The sequence below is a fragment of the Myotis nattereri genome (assembly GCF_964212035.1).
Source record: "Myotis nattereri genome assembly, chromosome: 1".
NCBI classification, from domain to species: domain Eukaryota; kingdom Metazoa; phylum Chordata; class Mammalia; order Chiroptera; family Vespertilionidae; genus Myotis; species Myotis nattereri.
In genome coordinates this window covers 112608324-112630223 of record NC_138075.1, presented here as the reverse complement: position 1 = coordinate 112630223, position 21900 = coordinate 112608324, and the positions used below count along the sequence as shown (strand labels likewise).

Sequence of the window (21900 nt, the reverse complement as noted above, 5' to 3'; positions counted from 1 at the left end):
TCAAATTATGTTTGGTTCCTTTATGGCTCTTGCTGTTTTAAAGTTCTCTCTTAGGAATAAAATACACAGTCTGGACTTTTTAAAAAATCTCCTTTGCTCTGACAAGTTTAATTACTCCTAAGAAGAAAATGTTCAGGTAAATTTGGAAAGGTAGAACATGGTTGATTAGATGTGCTTTTTAACTAAGAGTTTTCCTATGGCTCCTCTGGCTCCAGCTTTCTTCATAACCTGGGTTCTTGGAGTTCTATTGCATACCCTTCAGCCTTTGAATTCTAGATTCAACTTACCAGGGAATTTACAGTTATACCACATATTAGAGAACTAAGATGACCTTCCATTCCTTTGTGGATCTGTTAGGAATGAGAAGTCAAGGGACTGTAGACCTAGCAAATAGATACTTTATTGGTGTTGCATACCATTCTCTTTTTTTTCATTTTTCTTTTTCTTTTTTTCTTTTTGTCCAAATATCTATAGAATTACTTATACATCACTAATATTAAATATTTCCAAAAATAGCAGGTAAACTTACAGGCATTAAATAGGTGTAAGATATATGCTGTTTTGGTAATTATTAGGTATACTAGGGGCCCGGTGCACGAAATTCGTGCACTGGGTGTGTGTGTGGGGGGCGGGGGGAGTGTCCCTCAGCCCAGCCTGCCCCCTCTCACATACTGGGAGCCCTCAGGCGTTGACCCCCATCACCCTCCAATCGCAGGATTGGCCCCTTGCCCAGGCCTGACGCCTCTGAAAGAGGCGTCAGGCCTGGGCAAGGGACCCTCATTTCCCCCCATCACTGGTTCTGCCCCCAGCCCAGGCCTGATGCCTCTGGCCCAAGCGTCAGGCCTGGGCAGGGGACCCCCAGACCCCTCCGATTGCTGGCTCTGCCCCTTGCCCAGGCCTGATGCCTCGGCCAGAGGCGTAGACCCCCATCACCCTCCAATCACCTGATCGGCCCCTTGCCCAGGCCTGATGCCTCTGCCAGAGGTGTCAGGTTTGGACAGGGGACCCCCATCTCCCCCCGATCACTGGCTCTGACCCCCGCCCAGGCCTGAGGGCTCTGGCCCAGGAATCATGCCTGGGCAGGGGACCCCCATCTCCCTCTGATCGTTTGCTCCACCCCCCGCCCAAGCTTGACGCCTCTGACTCAGGCTTCAGGCCTGGGCAAGGGGACCATCATATCCCCCCAATCCCCGGCTCCGCCCCCCCCCCCCAGCTCCCCGCGGTTGCAGGCTCCGCCCCTGCCCAGGCCTAACGCCTCTGGCCTGGGCGTCCAGCCCGGGCAGCGGGGACCTGCAATGGCAGCTGCAGCGGCCCCGCAATCATGGGCTCCGCTTTAGGCCCAGGCAAGGGACCCCTAGCTCCTGAGACTGCCAGCTTCCACCGTACCCAGCTCCCATCGCTGGCTCCACCCCTACTTCCTGCTATCACTGGCCAGGGCGGCAAAGGTGCCTGATTCTCCGATCATGGCTGGGGGGCAGGGCAAAGGCGGCCCTGGGGCCGCCTTTGCCCTGCCCCCCAGCTCTTAGCTCCCCCCTGGGTTTCTGGAAGGCAGCTATGCTCACCACTATACCACCAACGCCGCACCCCCCTGGGTTTCTGATCACTGTCAGTGGCAGCGGGCTTCTTCCTGCTTTCCCTTTCGCCTCCCTGCATTGTGCCTACATATGCAAATTAACCGCCATCTTGTTGGCAGTTAATTTGCATATAGCCCTGATTAGCCAATGAAAACGGTAGCGCTGTACGCCAATTACCATTTTTCTCTTTTATTAGTGTAGATATTACTAGAGGCCCCTCTCACAGTCTAGGAGCCCACAGGGGATGGCCCACCTATGGGGAGCGGGCCTAAGCCGCAGTCTGGCAGTGGAGGCTCGGAGCAGGCGCTGTGTGTGTGTGTGTGTGTGTGTGTGTGTGTCCACTGGGGGCCTGCCCCCAGTCATGTCGGAGGCTCGGAGCAGGCGCCCCTCTGTGTTGATCTCTCAGACTCAGGGCCACAACTGTGTGTTGTTCTCTCTGGCTCAGGGCCGCCCCAGCCCCTCTTCCTGAGCTGGTCGTGACCATTACAGAGTCCTGACCTCATTTGCATATTACTTCTTTTTATAGATAGATAGATAGATAGATAGATTGTTTATAGTTTACCAGGTAGATGGGGTGGATTCTGATTCCATACCTACTTTCAAATATATTTTAGTGTGACATATCTTGAATACAGACTAAAGTATAGAGAATAAGAGCAATGAATACTTATGTAGCTACAACCCAGCTTAATCAAAATCAGTATTTTGTTTTTAATAAGAAATAAAATATGCCCTGGCCGGTTTGGCTCGGTGGATGGAGCATCGGCCTGCGGACTGGAGGGTCCCAGGTTCGATTCCGGTCAAGGGCCTGTGCCTTGGTTGCGGGCACATCCCCAGTGGGGGGTGTGAAGGGGGCAGCTGATCGATGTTTCTAACTCTCTATCTCTCTCCCTTCCTCTGTGTAAAAAATCAATAAAATATTTTTAAAAAAAGAAAAAAGAAAGAAAGAAAATATGACAAGACACATTTGAACCCCTTTGGTTCCCTTCTCCATCCCATTCTTCATCTTCTTTTCTAGATATAACCATTATCTTAACTTCAGTTAAATGAATAGCAATTTGTTTCTCTTATTTGCAAAGGATTTTTGGCTTCCCTAAATTACTTTATTAGCTAATTTATCAGCCATTCCCTGGTTATATTTTCATAAAATTTGTGTTTATTCTTAATTTATACTTTTTTCCAAATGTATATACCATTTGCCTAGAAAACAAAAGGCATTAATAATTAGTATATTCTTAGAGAATATTTAGTCACACTCTTTTATTTTACACCTTATTTGGTACAGTTTATCTCTACTGGACTGATGTTCATTTGGATCATGCAAACAGTGGCCTGTTTGCTTCCTATATATTGCTTACAGTGCATTAGTACTAAGTTACATATTACCCTACAAAGCCAGACTTTTATTCTTTATTTGGGGTGTTAAATAAGACAATATATGCTATTGAAGCATGATTGACATTTAGGTTGAAATTAATGAAAATTATTTCAATTTGGCTTCAATTAGAGAATGACTGTACCAAGGATCCATCTTAAAAACTATCAGAAAAATTCAAATAATCTGATTTTTTTAACAGTTTCATAGCTGTTTAGATAGTGATTTGTTATGAAACTATCATCTAAGCATGTCTTCATGCTTATAGTCATTCTTTATTCACACACACACACATACACACAACACTCTGATTCTAATACTAGATTCTAAATAATTTATTTAGAATAAAATAGACATGGTTCCTGCCTTTCTATTTGCCAGTCACTGGAAACTGGTAAAAATATTGAGGAACTTTAGGGCATGAAGTGTTTTGTTTGCTTACATACTTTACAGTAGGTGGGACTTAATTCTTTTAACTCTTATGTCACTTAACAGTTTTAACTGTGGAGAAAATTGGCATGATCCTGTTAAATGTAAGGTAAGTTTGGCATTTTCATTTTTAAATAACAGAGCACTTTTAAGACTTGTTTATTGAAAACTACAGCCCACAATTTTGTTATTTATCCAGTAATAGATAAAAGATTTTATTTTGCCCTTTTTGTTTCAGGTGATCATTACAAGCATTCAGAGTGTTCCTTAGGAATAAGTCAACTCCTGATATTATCAGGATAATGATAGTTAAGGCACCTTCCTCAGTAGGCTTTGTATTTGGCTAATGGGAATGGCACACCTTGGAGCTGAAATTCTAATCAAACTCTAGGTTCTCCATTCTATTCAGCCAGAGAAAGTCCTCCTTTGGTTCAATTTTTATATACTTGATATAAAAACTGCAGGATTTCCTTGATTTAAAAGGAAGTAAACCCAGTAATAATCTTGTCCTTTGGGTTTTATATTTAAGTTTAACTGAATTTGTGTTGAAGCAATTTACTATTTTTACTCTTAAGTCTTTTGTTGTAACCTAATAGTTGTTGTTGTGTGTTTTTTTTCCCCAACAGTGGTTGAAGAAGTGGATTAAAAAGTGTGATGATGACAGTGAAACCTCTAATTGGATTGCAGCCAACACAAAGGTTGGTGTTTTTCTTCAGTAAACTTGTGGTAATGAACTGATAAGGACAGGTGCATCAGCATTAGCAAAAAACAGCAAGTTTACCTGGTTAAGGGCCTTGTTTTATCTTTTTCTCGATTAAGGTTTTTTGTTTTTGCTTTATCTAGAATGATTGCCTATTAATTTTTCCTTTATTTTAGTTTTGAGTTTATTGTATTGAATGCTATAGTGTAATATGCACAGGACTCCACTTTAAATATTTTCTTTGACTGGAAAAAACATTAGTTTCCTATAGAAGAAAGGGCTGATAATTTTTCTACCCTGACATTTCTATAATGCTTTTTCATATTGTTCTTGGCTTCCTTTTAGTATACAAATGTATTGTAGAGTTTACTCCACCTAGCTTGGTTTTATTAGGCTAATTTGCATTTCTGCCTTTAAAAATCCCGAGGGTTTAACTTAAGGGATTATTATTATTTTTTTTTAAGAACAGCATTCAGAGTAACTGGATAACTTTTTATTATGTAACATTTTTAACACGTTAAACTTATATAATATGATTTATTACAAGACCGGACTCTTAAGAAATACAAGTTTAGGTGTAATATGGGTATCCCTTGATTTGTATATGTGTGTGTGTTTTGTTTTATTTTTAAGTGCATTGCTCAGGATACTAGTTTCAAAATTCAGTCTTTTTATAACCCTGAACCACTTCTAGACAAAAATCACAAATACAAGTAATCTTGAACACCCTTGTTTCCTATCGCTAAGTAATGAACAAGCATTTGAACCCCAACTGTGTACCAGCCAATCTCTGAATAGAAAAAAATTCAATCTTATATCCCATCCAAACAGGAAGTGACTTGGGTGATGAATGATAAGGTTTATTAATGGGCTATTCTTTTTTAGAATTGCCTTTCAAATGTGAAGATGATGCTTTAAATCAGTGGTCGCCAATCGGTGGTCCGCGGACTACTGGTGGTCCGTGAGGTCCGAAAGGTTGGTGACCACTGCTTTAAATAATACTGAGTTGTTTAGCCTGTGTTAGTTATAGCTTTGTACAGTTTCATCATCCAATCACACGACAATAAGAGTAAGGAATGCTTAAATGATGAAGGCTAACACATGATTTTATAACATTAGTAACCCTGCTCTACCCCCCAAAATTAAAAATGCATATTTATTTCTGTCTCTCAGAAAGCATTAGCAGTGAAACTAAGTTCTTTCACACGGTACAGTGCCCACATCTTTGAGGACAGTATGGTTGAAATATTTTTGTGCTAACCATCATGATAAGTATAATGGTTTTCATGAGTGCATTGCTAAAAACCTTACTCTAGTGTCAGGAAGTATGGTTACTTTTGTTATTTTAAAAAATTTCCTAGCTTGCCTCATTTTTTGAAAATTGAGGATTTCTCCACCAGATATGTTCATTAAAGCCCCAGAATCCTTAAATATTGTCTGTAAAACTAGTGTTTGGAATAGGGCAGCTATATTTTCATTAAATAGTTTGCTTAAACTCTCACCCACTTTCTGTATCTAGAGAAATCACAAATATTCTAAACCCCCAAAATGTTTAAAGGAGGAATTATATGTTTGAATATATTTGAATGATTAGTAGATTATTGAGGAAGAATAGTAATCCTATATAGTAAAAGGCTAATATGCAAATCGACCAAATGGCAGAATGACAGGTCACTATAACATGCACTGACCACCAGGGGACAGACACTCAACGCAGGAGCTGCCCCCTGGTGGTCAGTGCACTCCCACAAGGGGGAGTGCCACTCAGCCTCTCCTGCCTCCGTGGCAGCACTAAGGATGTCTGAGAGCTCCCGGACTCGGAGAGGGTGCAGGCCGGGCTGAGGGGGACCCACACACACCCCTGAGTGCACGAATTTTTGCACTGGGCCTCTAGTTTGTAATAAGAAAGTTACCTACTTGGTAGGTTTTCGTTTGTTTTTTAATACATTTTTATTGATTTCTGAGAGAAATGAAGAGGGAGAACGAGATAAAAACATCAGTGATGAGAGAGAATCATTGATTAGCTGCCTTCTGCACGCCCCCCCTCCTAAGTATCAAGCCCAAAACCCAGGCATGTGCCCTGATCAGGAATGGAACCGTAACTTCCTGGTTCATAGGTTGATGCTCAACCACTGAGCTGCACTGTCTGGGCTTGACTTGGTAGTTTTGAGGTGAAAGTGAAGAGGTTTTTTTTCTTGAGAAGTTTCAGAAACTTTTATTTATTATCAGCTCTTTAAACAGATATGCAGATTGATGATGGTATCCTAACATTGAGAACTTCATACTATTTGGTTAATTATAACAAAGATATGTAGAGAGAGACATATTTTAGGCCTGGAACTTGCTTCTTTGAGAAAATATAAAATTTCTTGTGTGTGTGATTTCAAAAAATTAATTTAACACATTGTACACCATAAGCGTCTGTAGACGCAAGCAGTGGACCTTCCCCACACACCACATGCATCTATAAAAAAATGTTTTCCCTAAGTGGCAGCCCTGACCAATTTTAAAATCATTTTTCGTGAAAATTTTCAGCTAAAAATATTCAGGAACACCCGAATTGTGAGTAATATATTTGTTTTTATAATATTCATTATAAATTGATTTTTTAAAATTAAATTCAAAATATCGTGGCATGTGGGGATGGTTTCCAGTTTGGATGCATGGTAGTTAACTGGTTTAAATGTATGATTAAAAATTGCCATATTGAAATATTTCAAATAACTGTAGTTTATGGACATAGTCTGTTTCACAAAGGCTGAATTGTATAAATAATATAATGAGTACTACTTCCCCCTTGTAGTTATAGACATCAAATAAATAAATACAGCAAAAATACAAGCTTTATATCTTATTTTCTTTTAAATTCTGGGTGTTTGATTTGTCTAGATTTTTTTAAAAGAGAAAAACAGTAGGCCTGCAGGTTAATAACTTTAGCTCACTAGCAAAGAAGAGCATGATACAGACTCAAGGAGGGAAAATCATGACCTCTGTAGCGCATTTGTAAATGGACCACAATGAAAAGAATTTAAAGCAAGCATATTTGACAGAAGAAAGTAGGGAACCTCAGTAGCCACAAAAAGAATTTACCAGTTCCACCTGCCTGACTATTGAGACCAAATTGCTTGAGTGTGAATCCTTACTCTATCATTTGCTACCTTTGTGACCTTGGTCTAGTTTCTTTGTTTTCTCTCCCTTAGTTTATTCATCTGAAAAATGGAAATAAGAATAGCACTACTATAAGGATTATAAATTAATGCATATAAAACACTGAGAACAATGTGAGATACAAGAAGTACTCAATCATTATTTTTAGATGATACCAGAGAGAGAACTATATTTACATAAACAACTTTTATCTTCCATAAAACTATTATTACTGTCTATGGCTAAAAGAACTTTAAAAATATTTTCGTCCGCCAACCCCACTAAAATCCTTAAATTCTTTTGCATCTTAACAGCCAGTAATAATGATAACAGCTCATTTTCAGTAGTGTTTATTATTCCACGCTGTTCTAAGTGCTTTACATGTATTAATCACAGTAAATGTGATATCAAAAATAAACCAAATCTAGAACGGACTTCTTCTCAGTGGTAGTAATACAACCTAGTGTAGCATTGACACCAACTTTATAGTTTCTCTTCATAGGAATGTCCCAAATGCCATGTCACAATTGAGAAGGATGGCGGTTGTAATCACATGGTCTGTCGTAACCAGAACTGTAAAGCAGAGTTTTGCTGGGTGTGTCTTGGCCCTTGGGAACCACATGGATCTGCCTGGTAGGTTGGGGAAATGAAGGGAAGGATATGTTCACATAAGTATGTGATAAATGCTGCATATTATGAATAAGATTTCTACCTCATGGAAATTACTATCTAACTTGGGAGCTAGCTAAATGAATACAGTGTGTGATTAGTGTTAGAAGTATATTCAAGATATCCAGAGAGAGGAATTAATTAGGCATATTTCACAGAAGAGGTAATAATTGAGATTAATTTTAAGGAGGACTAAGTTCATTTGGTTGAAATAGTGTTAGGAAAATATTCAGGGCAAAGGAGCAGCATGAACAAAGGTAGAATGATGTGAACATGCATAATTTATTCAGAGAACAGTTGCATTGTCTGATACGTCTCTCTCTAGATAACAGTTGAAGAAAACTAAGAGACTGATGGCAAAACCCAGCATGCAGGAGTGCTTTACTTAGCCTCTCAAAAAGTTTGTCCCAAATTTGGAAAATTACCCAATGCATTTCAGATTTTTAGCTTCTTTTTGAAACATAGGCACAGGCCTGCATTTCTGCTTGGCAGCAATCACCTGGAATTGGTGGCTAGCCTTTCCTTTTCAGTTTTGTTGCCCCAAAACTGAAGCTTAATGCCATTTGCATTTATCATGATGGCACTAATCTCATTTCAGTAGAAATATATACCTGCTCCATGCATATTAATTTTTTAAATATATTTTTATTGATATGAGAGAGGAAGGGAGAGGGGAAGAGAGAGAGGAACATCAGTGATGTGAATCATTTATCGACTGCCTCCTACACGCCCCCTACTGGGGATCGAGTCCACAGGCTGACGCTCTATCCACTGAGCCAAGCCAGCTAGGGCCCATGCCTATGTTGCATTTGGAGAAATGCAAGTTAGACTGAAAATGCCTTCAATTTTGAGAAAAATAGGAGTTAATACATCTCTTGGTAAAAGTGAAAATATTTGAGTGTTACAATATTCAAATGACCTATTTCATTGATTTGAGTTACCTGCCTATCCCCTATTGGCCTTGAGTTTGTGGGCCCCTCATAAGTTGTGGGGAATAGGAAAAGAGAACATAGACTGGGAACTAAAGTAGTTTGGACACTATCAGAAGGATTTTAGGGGTGTGACATGATCGGGTCTGTTATTTAGATGAGAAGGCTCTCTGTTATGTTCTTTCTTACATTGTCTCATGATTGTGGCTGCTTTATAGAGGGTGGCTGGGAATAAATTGTAGGTTCAAGTCCAGATGACAAAGATATGAACTTCAGGCAATGGCAAGTCTTCTCTTTTCATTTTATTGGAACTTTCATTAGTTCCATTAGCTAGAGGAATAGTATGAGGGATTACTTGTTTGAAATTAATTCCAAGCCGTTAAAAATTAGTTGGAAGTAAAGAAAGTGATTTTGCCACCGTCAGAGCCATGAAAGGTTATTTGGGTTTTCACCAGACAGGTACTCTGGATTTTAAGAAGGCAAACTAGGATTAGACTGTTCAGAAACTAATAAATTTAGTATATTTTTAAAAGCCTAGTGAAGGGGAGAGGGAATGTGGAAAAAGAGTTATTAAAGAGATGTATTTTTGTGTGTAAGGTAATCTCTGATCACAACTTAAATTTTAAATGAGCTGTATTGAAAACTAAAAAAGGTACAAAACAAATGGATACCAAAGAATAAAGAATGGCCTGGATCAGGGTGTCAGAAATGTAGTTTGGACAGTATCAGAAGGATTTTAAGGGCGTGACATGATCAGATCTTTTATTTAGATGAGAAGGCTCTCTTACATACATTGTCTCATGATTGTGGCTGCTTTGTAGAGGGTGGATGGGAGGGGAATAAATTATAGGTTCAAGTCCAGGTGAGAAAGATCTGAACTTAAGACAATACCTTTTCCCGTGGCTAGGATTACAAATGATTCATGCTCTGCTTTCTTGTTTGAATCTGAAAATGCCTCAGAATCTTCAAAATAGTATTCCAAGAGCACTATCAGTTTTCTAAATTATAAGTGTAGATGATTCCTATTTGCTTTTCTGCTTTAAAATCCTTAGTAATGTTGGCAGATTAAAGACCAGAATGAATTGAGGCTTATAAATATCTAAAAAAAATAAAAAGGAAAAATTTTAAGGATTATCAGATTCTAAGAAGAAGATGTGTTAATATTTGACCAGTAGAGGGCAAGCAGGGGTGATCTTTGGACTAAATTGAGTAGAGTAATTATTGGTAAGAGAAGATTATAACCCAAGCTAGGGGAAAATTAATAAATCTCCTGACCTAGGTAAATTGTGGTCTGGGTTATTTTAAAACCTTGAAGATGAGCTCAGTGAGTCATTGTTGGTCTGAGTAATTTTGGAAAATAGAGAGATACCAAAGACTGGAAGCAGAGAAAATGTAATTCAAGTTTCCAAATTTTTTGATTCCACAAACTACATATGAGCCACATAACTTTAATTTTTCTCTTCTGTTAAATCCCAGAATCCAATGGTATTATTAGGATGATGGATTAGGGAATGTTTTCTACAGATCTCAGAAAGATATTTCATTGTAAACTGAGAAGTTTATGGCCTGGGCTGTGAATATAGAGAAGGAGGGATATTTGGGTTTAATTGAATGATTTCTTGGAGTATAGATAATGGATTTGTGCCTTTCTAAGCCTAATGGAATGCTTTATTGTGTTGCTGAAAGGCTTTGTCCTCATCTGTTTTGTTTTGTGGGGTTTTTTTCTCTACATAAACTGTATACTGCTTTTCTGATCAGTTTCATTGATGACATTCTTAAACTAATCTTACATTTTGGGTAACCTCAAAGAGAGATATTAAATATATAGGTCATCAGAATCCTGAAGAACTTGACAAGCTAGAATAATGATCCAGTTTAACAGGGTATTCTTTAGTTTTACAAAAATCACTGTTAAAAGTTTTTGGAGACATGACAACAACATATGAACAATGTACTCACTTGTTAAGAGCATGGGCCTCAGTTGGCATACAAAGCATGAGTTTAATTCCCAGCTCTGAAACTAGTTTTGCAACTTAGAGTATGTTACCTATCTTCTCAAAACCTAGTTCTTCATCTACTCAGTGAGGATAATAATAATAATACACATTTTATAAGATGGTTGAGGGGATTAAATGTGATAGTACATTTAAAGTTCTTAGTAAGTGTATTGTATATTGCAAGCACTCAATAAATACCAGCTGCTTTCATAAATAGGCTCCCATAAAAGAAGAGGTAGAGAGTAAGCAGGACAAGGGAAGTGCCCATCTTATTCGTCTCCACTGACTTCTCTTTCCCCCAGTTCCTCACTTTGTATGTCATTCAGTTTTCAGTGACACTTATAAATTGTAATAGCATATACAGCATGTACAGCAAATAGCAACAGCATCTATTACTGTTGTAGTCCATCAACTATTGGTCTATAAAAGAGAAGAGAAGAAGGTGAGTAACTCTGGAAAAATTGGGAATATTTGGCCTAAATAATAGTCAGCCTAGGAGATGAGATGATTTCTTTCTTCAAAAATTGAGTTAGAAGTCAAATTTTAGTCAGTAAATGGAAGTTCTAGAATGACAGTGTTTTCTAATGATTATAGGGGAGCTGATTTGGAATGGACTACCTCAGAAAGTGGGAAATTCCCTATTACTAGACAGAGGACTGATATTCTATTACAGGATGATTCAAGCACTAGGTGTGGATTAGATTTAACACTGTGCGCCTTTCAGTGTAGTAACTATCATTATAATGATAGAACCCTGGGTATTTTATCACCTCAGTTTATCTGTACCTGTATAAAACAGAATATTGGTTCTAAATAATCTCTAAATCCAGGCTACAATTCTGTTCCCTTTTTTATTTATGGAATCTTCTTACTTTAAGGTACAACTGTAACCGCTATAATGAGGATGACGCAAAGGCAGCAAGAGATGCACAGGAGGTAAGTACACTTTATTTTGGGGTAACAGTTGAATAGGATGTGCATTGTATGTTTATTAAGGAATAAATTAGCAGCAGTTTTCAATTTTGAAAGATTCATGGGAATATACTCCAGTAAATACTGGGTATCTATGTACATTTAGAAAGGGAATCTTATCCAAAATGCATATCAGTAGCATTTCTATTTATAGGTGTGCCTGCTTTCTTTCAATCTAAACATTCCAGGTTTTAGTAGTCATGGTGTCAAGATTTTCCCTCCCCAACAAGGAGACTAGAGAACAGTAATTGTTCAATAGTCTGCTGCTATTTATATGCAGTCTCACTTATTTTTAATTCTTTTTATTTTTTTTTTAACTTCATTGTTCATTAAGAAGCTCTTTTGGAATGGATTGCCTCAGGAGATGGGGAATTACTTATCACAGGATGGGGGACACAACCACTATTATAGAAGGGATTTAAATATTTTAGGTGTAGATTTAGATCCAACAACACTTTGAGTTTCTTTCAGCCCGTAATTCTATCATAATTGTAGACTTCCTGGAATTCCTTACATGCCATCCATCCCATATTGAAATTCCCCAGTTGTCCCCAAAATATTTCCAGATGGTTTTCCTTGCAAGGATATAATCCAAAACATGACCTGTTGCTTCTTCTTTCACTTTTTAAAAATATTTTTTTATTGATTTCAGAGAGGAAGGGAGGAGGAGAGATAGAAACATGAATAATGAGAGAAAATCATTGATCGGCTGCCTCCTGCATGCCCCCTCTAACTCGGGCTTGTGCCCTGATTTAGAACCCCGACCTCCTGGTTCATAAAGCAAAGCTCAACCACTTAGCCACACAGGCCAGGCTCTTGTTTTACTTTTTAAACATTCTTTTAAAATTTATTTACAATTAACCATAAGTACAGAAGTGTGTGTGTGTGTGTGTGTGTGTGTGTGTGTGTGTGTGTGTGTGTAACCTAATCTGTCATATTATTATAAGTGAAACTTCTATGTCTTTTTTTTTTTGTTTTTTGATACTGGAAAATTCTATTTTGTATTTATAAATGGTAAGTAGTGGTTCATAGTCTTTCACAATATTTGTGGTCCTTTTAAAGGGGAAAAAACCTACAAATTTCAATATTGATTTAGATTATATTCATTGTAATTTTACTTAAATAATGCTTAAACATAAAACCAGCTGTAAACCCTTATGTTTTTATACAACTATACAGCCAATCCAAGAGAACTCCAAAATCAGTGAAGCTCAAGTGAAAATTAATTTGAAAGATGGTGTTTGCTAAAATTAAATTACTGTTGATAACTCTGGCCGGTGTGGCTCAGTTGGTTGGGCCTTGTCCAGTGTACCAAAAGGTTGCCAGTCTGATTCCCAGTCATGGCACATGCCTGGATTGCTGGCTCAATCCCCAAGTAGGGGGCATGTAGGAGGCAACTGATCAATATTTCCCTCTCACATTGATGTTTTTCTCTCTCTCTCCCTTCTTCTCTCTAAAAATTGGGGGGAAAATTTTTACTGTTGATAGATTACTGTATGTGGCTGGTTTTGAATAGTTTATTACATTTGAATAAGTGTATTGTGAATCAGTAAATCAAAAATTAAGAACAAAGAGCTCATAATTTAAGCCAATTGTTATTCTCAAATTCCATAATAGAATAGTACAGGAAAACAATAGAAAAAATAGGATTTTTTGTGTGTGATAAAAACTTAAAGTGTCTCAAGAACACAGATTTAACTTTATTTACAAAAATAGCAACTGGATATGTCTTGCAGGACAGAGTTTGCCTGCCCCTGGTCTAAGCATTCAGATTTTCTTGTTTGTTTTCCCAAGTATTTTCATGTCGCTGATTGGTTTTCTCAGTCTAGATTCTGTTGTTTGATTTAAAAGTTGGTTTTATTGCCTGGTCAACATGGCTCAGTGGTTGAACATCGACCTATGAACCAGGAGGTTATGGTTCGATACCTTGTCAGGGCACATGCCCAGGTTGCGGCATTGTAGGGTGTGCAGGAGGCAGCCGATCAATGATTCTCTCTCATCATTGATGTTTCTGTCTCCCTCTCTCTTTCTCTCTGAAGTTAAAAAAAATATGCATATATTTTTTTAAGTTGGTTTTATTTGCAGTGATGGTATGGATTTTCTTTCATGTTAAATTTTAGACCTGTATTAATAAGCTGTTTTAGAATGGTTGGTCATATTAAATCAAGTCCTATACATTTTAATATGGCAATTTAGGTTTTCTGTTTCATCTTGGGAATTTGACAGGCTTGAAAATATTAGTGCTTTGGGGGAGATAAAATGCCAGCCAAATTATTTTTCACATATATATTTTTACATATAGTTGCTGTAATTTTTATATTATTAAGATAAATAATAACAATATTTTTAATAATGATTGGATGTAATTGGCATAATTTTCCAGTGTGTAAGCATTGGTTTTTAATACCTACCTGACTCTTGAAGTAACATGGCTTGTATAGATTTTTTTGAGATGTTTCAATGTTGTATGATTCTAGATCATGTTAGTAGTGTCTGTGCTGTTAATTAGCTTTAAGGCATGAGGAAAGGAAGAGAGAGAAGGTGATGGTAAAAGAAAAGAAATATGTATCTGGTAAGAAACCCTTTCATAGTGGTAGCATTTAATAAGCATTTATTATAATCATTTTCTACATATTAGGTACACATAATAAGATTATTTTTATTTTATTTATTTTAAAATATATTTTTATTGATTTTAAAGAGGAAAGGAGAAGGAGAGATAGATAGAAACACCAATGATGAGAGAGAATCATTGATCAGCTGCCTCCTATATGCCCTCCCAATCCCCGGGTGGGGGATTGAGCATGCAACCCAGGCATGTGTCCTGAATTTGAATCAAACTATGACCTGGTTCATAGTTCAATGCTCAACCACTGAGCCACGCTAAGATTACTTTTAAAAATTCTGGCTCCTCTGGAGAAGTACAGTGTAATGGAAGAGTCCTATGTAAATTATTTTTGCAGTGTGATAAATAATATAAAGCAAATCTAGACCAGATATTACATTGTTTCTTTGGTAATACTTCATCTGATTTAAATTTTTTTTTACTGTAACTGCAATATCAATATTGTTTGTATATATAGTTATTATATACTAGAGGCCCGGTGCACAAAAATTTGTGCACTGGGGGGTAGGGGAGGGGGTACCTCAGCCCGGTTTGTGCCCTCTCGCAGTCTGGGACCCCTCGGGGGATGACCACCTGCTGGCTTAGGCCTGCTCCCCAGGAAATTGGGCCTAAGCTGGCAATCAGACATCCCTCTGGCAGCCCGGCAGCCCTCGGGGGATGTCCACTTGCCAGCGGGGAGCAGACCTAAGCTGCAGTCGGACGGACATCCTTAGTGCTGCTGAGGAGGCGGGAGAGCCTCCTACCACCACCACTGTACTGGCAGCCATCAGCCTGGCTTGTGGCTGAGCAGAGCTCCCCCATGTGGGAGCACACTGACCACCAGAGGGCAGCTCCTGCATTGAGCGTCTGCCCCCTGGTGGTCAGTGTGTGTCATAGTGATCAGTCATTCCCAGGCTTTCTGCTGTTAGGGTCAGTTTGCATATTACCCTTTTGCTATATAGGATAGAGGCCTGGTGGATGGGTGGGGGCTGGCTGGTTTGCCCTGAAGGGTGTCCCGGATCAGGGTGGGGGTCCCGCTTGGGTGCCTGGCCAGCCTGGGTGAGTGGCTGATGGCTGTTTGCAGCTGGTCACACCCCCTTCAGGGTGGGGGTCCCCACTGGGGTGCCTGGCCTGGGTGAGGTACTGATGGCTGTTTTCAGGTTGGCCACACCCCCTTTAGGGTGGGGGTCCCCACTGGGGTGCCTGGCCAGTCTGGGTGAGGGGCTGAGGGCCGTTTTCAGGCTGACTGGTGACTGAAGCTCCCAGCCTGTCCTTTTTTTCTTTTTTTTTTATTCTGGGGTTTGTTTACCTTCTATAATTGAAACTTTGTTGCCGTCACTGGAGTTGAGAGCCAGCTCCTGCTCACTCTCAGCTCTGAGGCCACGGCCTGCTGAAAGTAGGTATCTGGGGTTTGTTTAGCTTCTATAATTGAAACTTTGTTGCTCAGAGCCGGGCCGCAGCAGGTGGGGAACCTTGGCTTCCTCCATCACTGGAGCAAGCAGGCTTCCTGCTCGCTTCAGCTGCGTGGCTGCCAGCCGCCATCTTAATTGGCGGTTAATTTGCATATCGTCCTGATTAGCCAATGGGAAGCATAGCGAAGGTACGGTCAGTTACCCTTTTTGTCTTTTATTAGATAGGATTGTAACATATTATGTTTAAATTATATTATATATAGTTTGAAAGCAATACTTTGTTAATATCGTCAACTCTCCAGTGTTCAAATGTCCCCATTTATCTCATAAATTTTTTAAATATTTGCTTCAAATCATAATCCACAAAATGGATTTGATTGATATCTCTTGAGTCTCCTCTAATCTTTAAATCCTTCCTTTTCTTTTTTTTCTTTTTTTTTCTCTCTCTCCTTGCCATTATTGGTAGGGGGAACTACGTTATTTTGCTTTATAGAATTTTCCATATTCTCTATTGTGTTGATTGCAGCTCTCGTGTCATTTAATAGGTTCTTATATCCCTGTACTTCCTGAAGGTGATGGTTAATTCCAGATACTTGGATTCAATCTCAGTTTGGGGAGGAAGGTGGTTTGGATAGGACCTAAAACTCTTAGCTGTTTTACAGTATGTCAGGAGCTATAAGGTATCTGGTTGCTTCTCTGTTTTCTAATTTTAAGAAAAAAAAATTGATATTAGAAGGAGAGGGGAAGGGAGAAAGAGAAAAACATCAATTTGTTGTTCCACTTATTTATGCATTCATTGGTTGATTCTGACCAGAGATGGAACCCGCAACTTTTGCGGATAGGGATGTCACTTAGCAATTGAGCTACCTGGCCAGGGATGCCTCTCTGTTTTCTACTTCAAAATATTGATGTTTCTTGCTTATTTTATATTTTATTGCACTGTAAAATGGTGATATTCCATAGAACTTTCTGTAATGATGAAAATGTGCTTTATTACCACTGTCCAATCCAGTAGCCACTGAGCATGTGTGGCTATTGAGTACTAAAGAACTGAATTTTTAATTTTAATTTAAATAGTCACATGTTTCTAGTGGCTGCCATATTAGAAAGTACACCTATGAGACATTCAGAGCAAAGCTAGCAGTAAATGCCTGGTTCCGTAATTTTAGCCAAAATCCTATACTTTCATCAGCAAATGTGATTATCAGCTTTTATTTATATATAATACATTTGTCATAATTATGTAACCTTAATTTTTCTTCTGCGCCAGCGATCTAGGGCAGCTCTGCAGAGGTACCTGTTCTACTGTAATCGCTATATGAACCACATGCAGAGTCTACGCTTTGAGCACAAACTGTATGCTCAGGTGAAGCAGAAAATGGAAGAGATGCAACAGCACAACATGTCCTGGATTGAGGTGCAGTTCCTGAAGAAGGCAGTCGATGTCCTCTGCCAGTGTCGTGCCACACTCATGTACACTTATGTCTTCGCTTTCTACCTCAAAAAGAATAACCAGTCCATTATTTTTGAGGTAAGAATAGTTACTGAGTGGGAAAAGGACCCACCTTGTGTCATAGGACTATTTGGCCTCTCATAGATAAAGATATAGAAAGTTTTAAAGATTCCTATCTGCTCAAAAAGTGTAGATTAAAATGTACTTATTGGGAAAGCACAAAAAAATTTAAATTTCTTGTCCTAAACTACATGCAAATTGATGTGTGTTAGCCACCTGGCTATTAATTGTGCAGACTCTGAAGTCAGCCCTGAACTTGAATCTTGACTTCATTACTTATTAGCTCTGTTGACTTGGAGCAGATTACTTAACCTCTTCTATATTTGTTTTAAAATGGAGTTAATACTTTTCTAAGATGTTATATATAAGGTTTAAGTGAGACAACCCATGTAGATTACTTATATAGCACCTGGTATATCATAGTTCTCAATAAAAGTCTTCTTTCGGGCAAAACTAATATGTGGTATTAGAAGTTAATATGATGGTTATGTAATGACCTAAGGAGGCTTTAAACAGTAAAAGATTTTCAAGAAGATATGTTCATTTAAAATTGATGCAAGAAACATTAGTGTTGATAGATGACTAGACAGTAACATTGACTAGCAGATGAGTCTTTAGATGGATAAATGTATAGAACTAGCCATAGTAGTAAGAGATAATAAGATTTTAATCTCCCATACAGCATTCTCTTATAAGAAGTAGGTGCAGCCAGACATAAGCGAGAATGGGTTTCTATTTATTCCTCAAGTTTCCCTTTTAGTTTTAGCAAATAGCAGTTCTCAGAACTGGAAGATTCCTAGAGACTTTTTTAAGTAATTTCAAATCGCCCTTAATATTCTTTCAGAGGTAATGGGTAAATCTTCAGTTATTTTAACATTTAACCAATTGTCTTTGAAAAGATAGAACAAATTGTTAGAGGTAAAAACAATAAAGAGCTTTACAGGTGCAGTTAAAATCACCTGTGAAAATTATGGAATCTGTGTTGAAAGCAGTCAATAGGCAAGGAAGCAGCTGAGATGGTTTATCTTTCAGTTTTCTTTCTTTATTTCTTTATTTTCCTTTAATTCTTTATTCTTTAAAGTATTACATATGTCTCCTGTTTCCTCCATTGACCTCTCCCCCCCAAGCACATACCCTCACCCCTGTAGTATCTGTGTCCATTGGTTATGCTTATATGCATGCATACAAGTACTTTGGTTGGTCTCTTATAATCACCACCACCCTCACCCTCTCCTGCTTTCCCTCTGAGGTTTGACAGTCTGTTCGATTCTCTATCTCTGGATCTATTTTTGTTCATCAGTTTATGTTGTTCATTATAATCCACAAATGAGTGAGGTCATGTGATATTTATCTTTCTCCAATTGGCTTATTTCACTTAGCATAATGTTCTCCAGCTCCATCCATGCTGTTGTGAATGGTAAGAGTTCTTTGTCTTTTACAGCAGCATAGTATTCCATTGTGTAGATGTCCCACAGTTTTTTAATCCACTCATCTGCTGACGGGCACTTAGGCTGTTTTAAAATCTTAGCTATGGTAAATTGTGGTGCTGTGAACATAGGGGTGTATATATCCTTTCTGATTGGTGTTTCTGATTTTCAGCTTTCTTTTGAAGCCAAAATTTACTATATATCTTTCCTCCTCTTGCAGAATAACCAAGCAGATCTAGAGAATGCCACAGAGGTGCTTTCAGGCTACCTTGAACGAGATATTTCCCAAGATTCTCTACAGGATATAAAGCAGAAAGTACAAGATAAGTACAGGTGAGATTTTTAATAGTTTTTGAGCAAAAGATTCTGCCATTGGTTGTCTGGTATGCCTTAACGGTGAAGTTAGGTGATAGTGAAACTAGGGTTTAGTTTCCAGTGTAATTGAGCTGCTGTTGTTTCTCATAGATTACTTCTGTCCTTTGGGCAACAAATTGCATATTTGGCTTCTTCCTTTCAACTTTATTTACTTATTTGCTGCCCTGCAAGGAAAAGTTTGAAAAGGGCAAGTGGCCATTAGGATGAGTGGTGAGATTAGCAGGTCATATCCTGGGGATCCTGAGGATCATGGCTGCTGACAAGTGAACTACCCAGGCTTTCTTTAGAGTTTTTATTAGATTTTTTTTCCCCCCTAAGGAGAGATTTACTTTGTCCCAGGGGTAGATGGTATTTCATGATATGATACTCTTAAGCTAAAAATATAAAATGTTTGCTTTCTCTACATGGAGTTTCCCACCTCCCCCCACCCCACCCCCACGCCAAAGTTGATTCCTGACAGATAGCAATATCTTTTTTTATTACTATCGATTTCAGAAAGGAAAGGAGAGGGAGAGAGAGAGAGAAACATCATTGATGAGAGAGAATCATTGATCAGCTGCGTCCTGCACGCCCCACACTGGGGATCAAGCCTTCAACCCAGGCATGTGCCCTTGACTGGAATCAAACCTGGGACCCTCAATGCTCTATCCACTGAGCCAAACCAGCTAGGGCTAGCAGTATCTTTTTAGTAGTAGTAGAACCCTTTGGGAATTTGGAGATTTAGTCCTAACTAATATTTTTAGCCTACTACATTGTGTTTATGGTAATTTCACAGTTAACAAAGATTTTATAGGTGTGAAAAAAAAAAACCCTTAAAATTACTTTTTCCTGAAACTGTTACTTCTAGGTAGAATGACAGGATTGAATCAGATGGTTTATAATGTCCTTAGGAATGTTTAACATTTTATTGCTTTAAAATTAATTCCCCAAACTGGGAATCATGACTTTTAAAAAATACCTTTTTTAAATTAGAAATAGTTTATTGTGTCTTTACATCTAGACCTGAAAATGTGCTGCTAAAAACAGGTGCTTACCTGTTCCAAGTTTGATAATATGTAGGGGTGCTCTAAAGAATAAGTAAATGCTTTTGTTGTTGTTGTTTAATTACTGGAGGCTGACAACATTTTTTTTTTCCTTTGATTGTAGATACTGTGAGAGTCGACGAAGGGTTTTGTTACAGCATGTGCATGAAGGCTATGAAAAAGATCTGTGGGAGTACATTGAGGACTGAGAGTGGCCCTGCATAAAATGAACTCTGAAAACTTTACCATCTAGAGTGTTCATGCAATTTAAACAAACAAAACAAACACAAACTAGGAGGCACTAAGCCCATTCTGACACTGCTGGTCTGTAGTACCAGAATTCTGTTTTGTTAAAGGAAAATTTAAGTAAATTATATTGTAATAAAAAAAGGTAGATAAACCATTGTACAACAGTATTCTAGGCCGCCAACAAAAGTGTGACAACCACACTGAAAGCCCTCCAACTTTAACGTGTAGCTTCATTCTCAAAGCTGACTCCTTTTTCTTTCTTTTTTCCTGAGTGTATGACAGTTAAAATTTGACACTGCTTTTCATGCCCAGCCCGGTCTTTTTGTTGTACTTTGGTAAAGAACCTTCCTTTTCATCCCCTACACATACAAAGACACCCACACTCAGAGACTGACGCTCTTTCTCTCATGCCCCAAAGTAATGAGTGAATGATGATTAGTTCCTTGTAAAGAAAATTCTTGGGGTGGGAAGGGGATAGGCAACAGGAGGAATTAAACAAAAAAACAAAACAAAAAAAAAACTTTGTATATGACTTTTAAAACAAGAGGACAACACAGTATTTTTCAAATTTGTATATAGTGCATATGCATGGACAAAGCAAGCGTGGCACGTGTTTGCATAATGTTTAATTACAAAAAAAAATATTTATTCTTTAAAAATCTTCAAGATTATGTCTATTTGCTGTGCTTTTTTTATTTCTTTTTTTATTTTTTTCTCAGTTTGCTTATCTTTTCAGGGTTGGACGTTGGGATAAAAAATCTGTTGGTTTGGCACCTCTGGAAGGCATAAGAGCTCTTTGATTTTTCTTTTCCCGAGATTACTTTGCCCTTTCTGGTTTTGGTATGTCTGTTGCTGGCCATGGGCCTCATGCCTTGAATTCCAAGTGCTTGATCGGGGCCAAGGAGGTCAAGCTCTGACAATGCTGTGGCTTGATAAGGGCTGCAACAGGGAGCTTAGTTGCTACAGTTCAAGGAATACCCATTCCCCTTCCTGGCCTCATGTCATGCACGCCAGTGAAAGCTTCCTAGGCTCCTTGTTCATCCAAAGGAAACATTTCATTTTCCCCTCTTTAATTGCTGCTTTTGAGCCTTTTAAGATTTTCGTTATGGCTCTTCTCACCCTTTCTTTACAATAGGATGTCAAATAGAATGTTTTTGCTATAAATATAAATAAATAGTCATTCACTTAGTTTCAGATTGTGAATTTAAAATGGCAGATACTAAAATTGCTTGTGTGTGTTGCTGTGGGTTCAGTTTGAAGGCAAACACCCCTAGAACATGATATTCCCATCTAGTGCATTTAAACAGAAATCACTGACTGCTTCTTTTCTGTTGCCAACAGATAGGAAAATTAATAATGCATTTTAGCTGTGATGTCCATTTTAATGAAATTTCTACTAAGATCTATGTTAAAAGTAAAGGATGGTGGTGGTTTTATTAATTACATACCTGTTTAGGCCATTCTGGCTGTGGTATTTTCAACAGGTCAGCATCCCTAGCTAAATT

General features: G+C 38.4%; 1 protein-coding gene across 1 annotated transcript in view; it reads left to right on the top strand.

Moving 5' to 3' along the window:
- Positions 1–21066, top strand: part of ARIH1 (ariadne RBR E3 ubiquitin protein ligase 1) — a 113672-nt gene extending 92606 nt beyond the window's left edge. Inside the window, exons 8-14 of the mRNA XM_081084955.1 lie at positions 3445–3487; positions 4005–4076; positions 7728–7858; positions 11699–11756; positions 17080–17340; positions 18970–19082; positions 20271–21066. Coding sequence (XP_080941081.1) covers positions 3445–3487; positions 4005–4076; positions 7728–7858; positions 11699–11756; positions 17080–17340; positions 18970–19082; positions 20271–20355 — 763 coding nt within the window. The 3' untranslated portion in view covers positions 20356–21066. The remainder of the gene's footprint in view (positions 1–3444; positions 3488–4004; positions 4077–7727; positions 7859–11698; positions 11757–17079; positions 17341–18969; positions 19083–20270) is intronic.
- Positions 21067–21900: the final 834 nt, after the last annotated feature.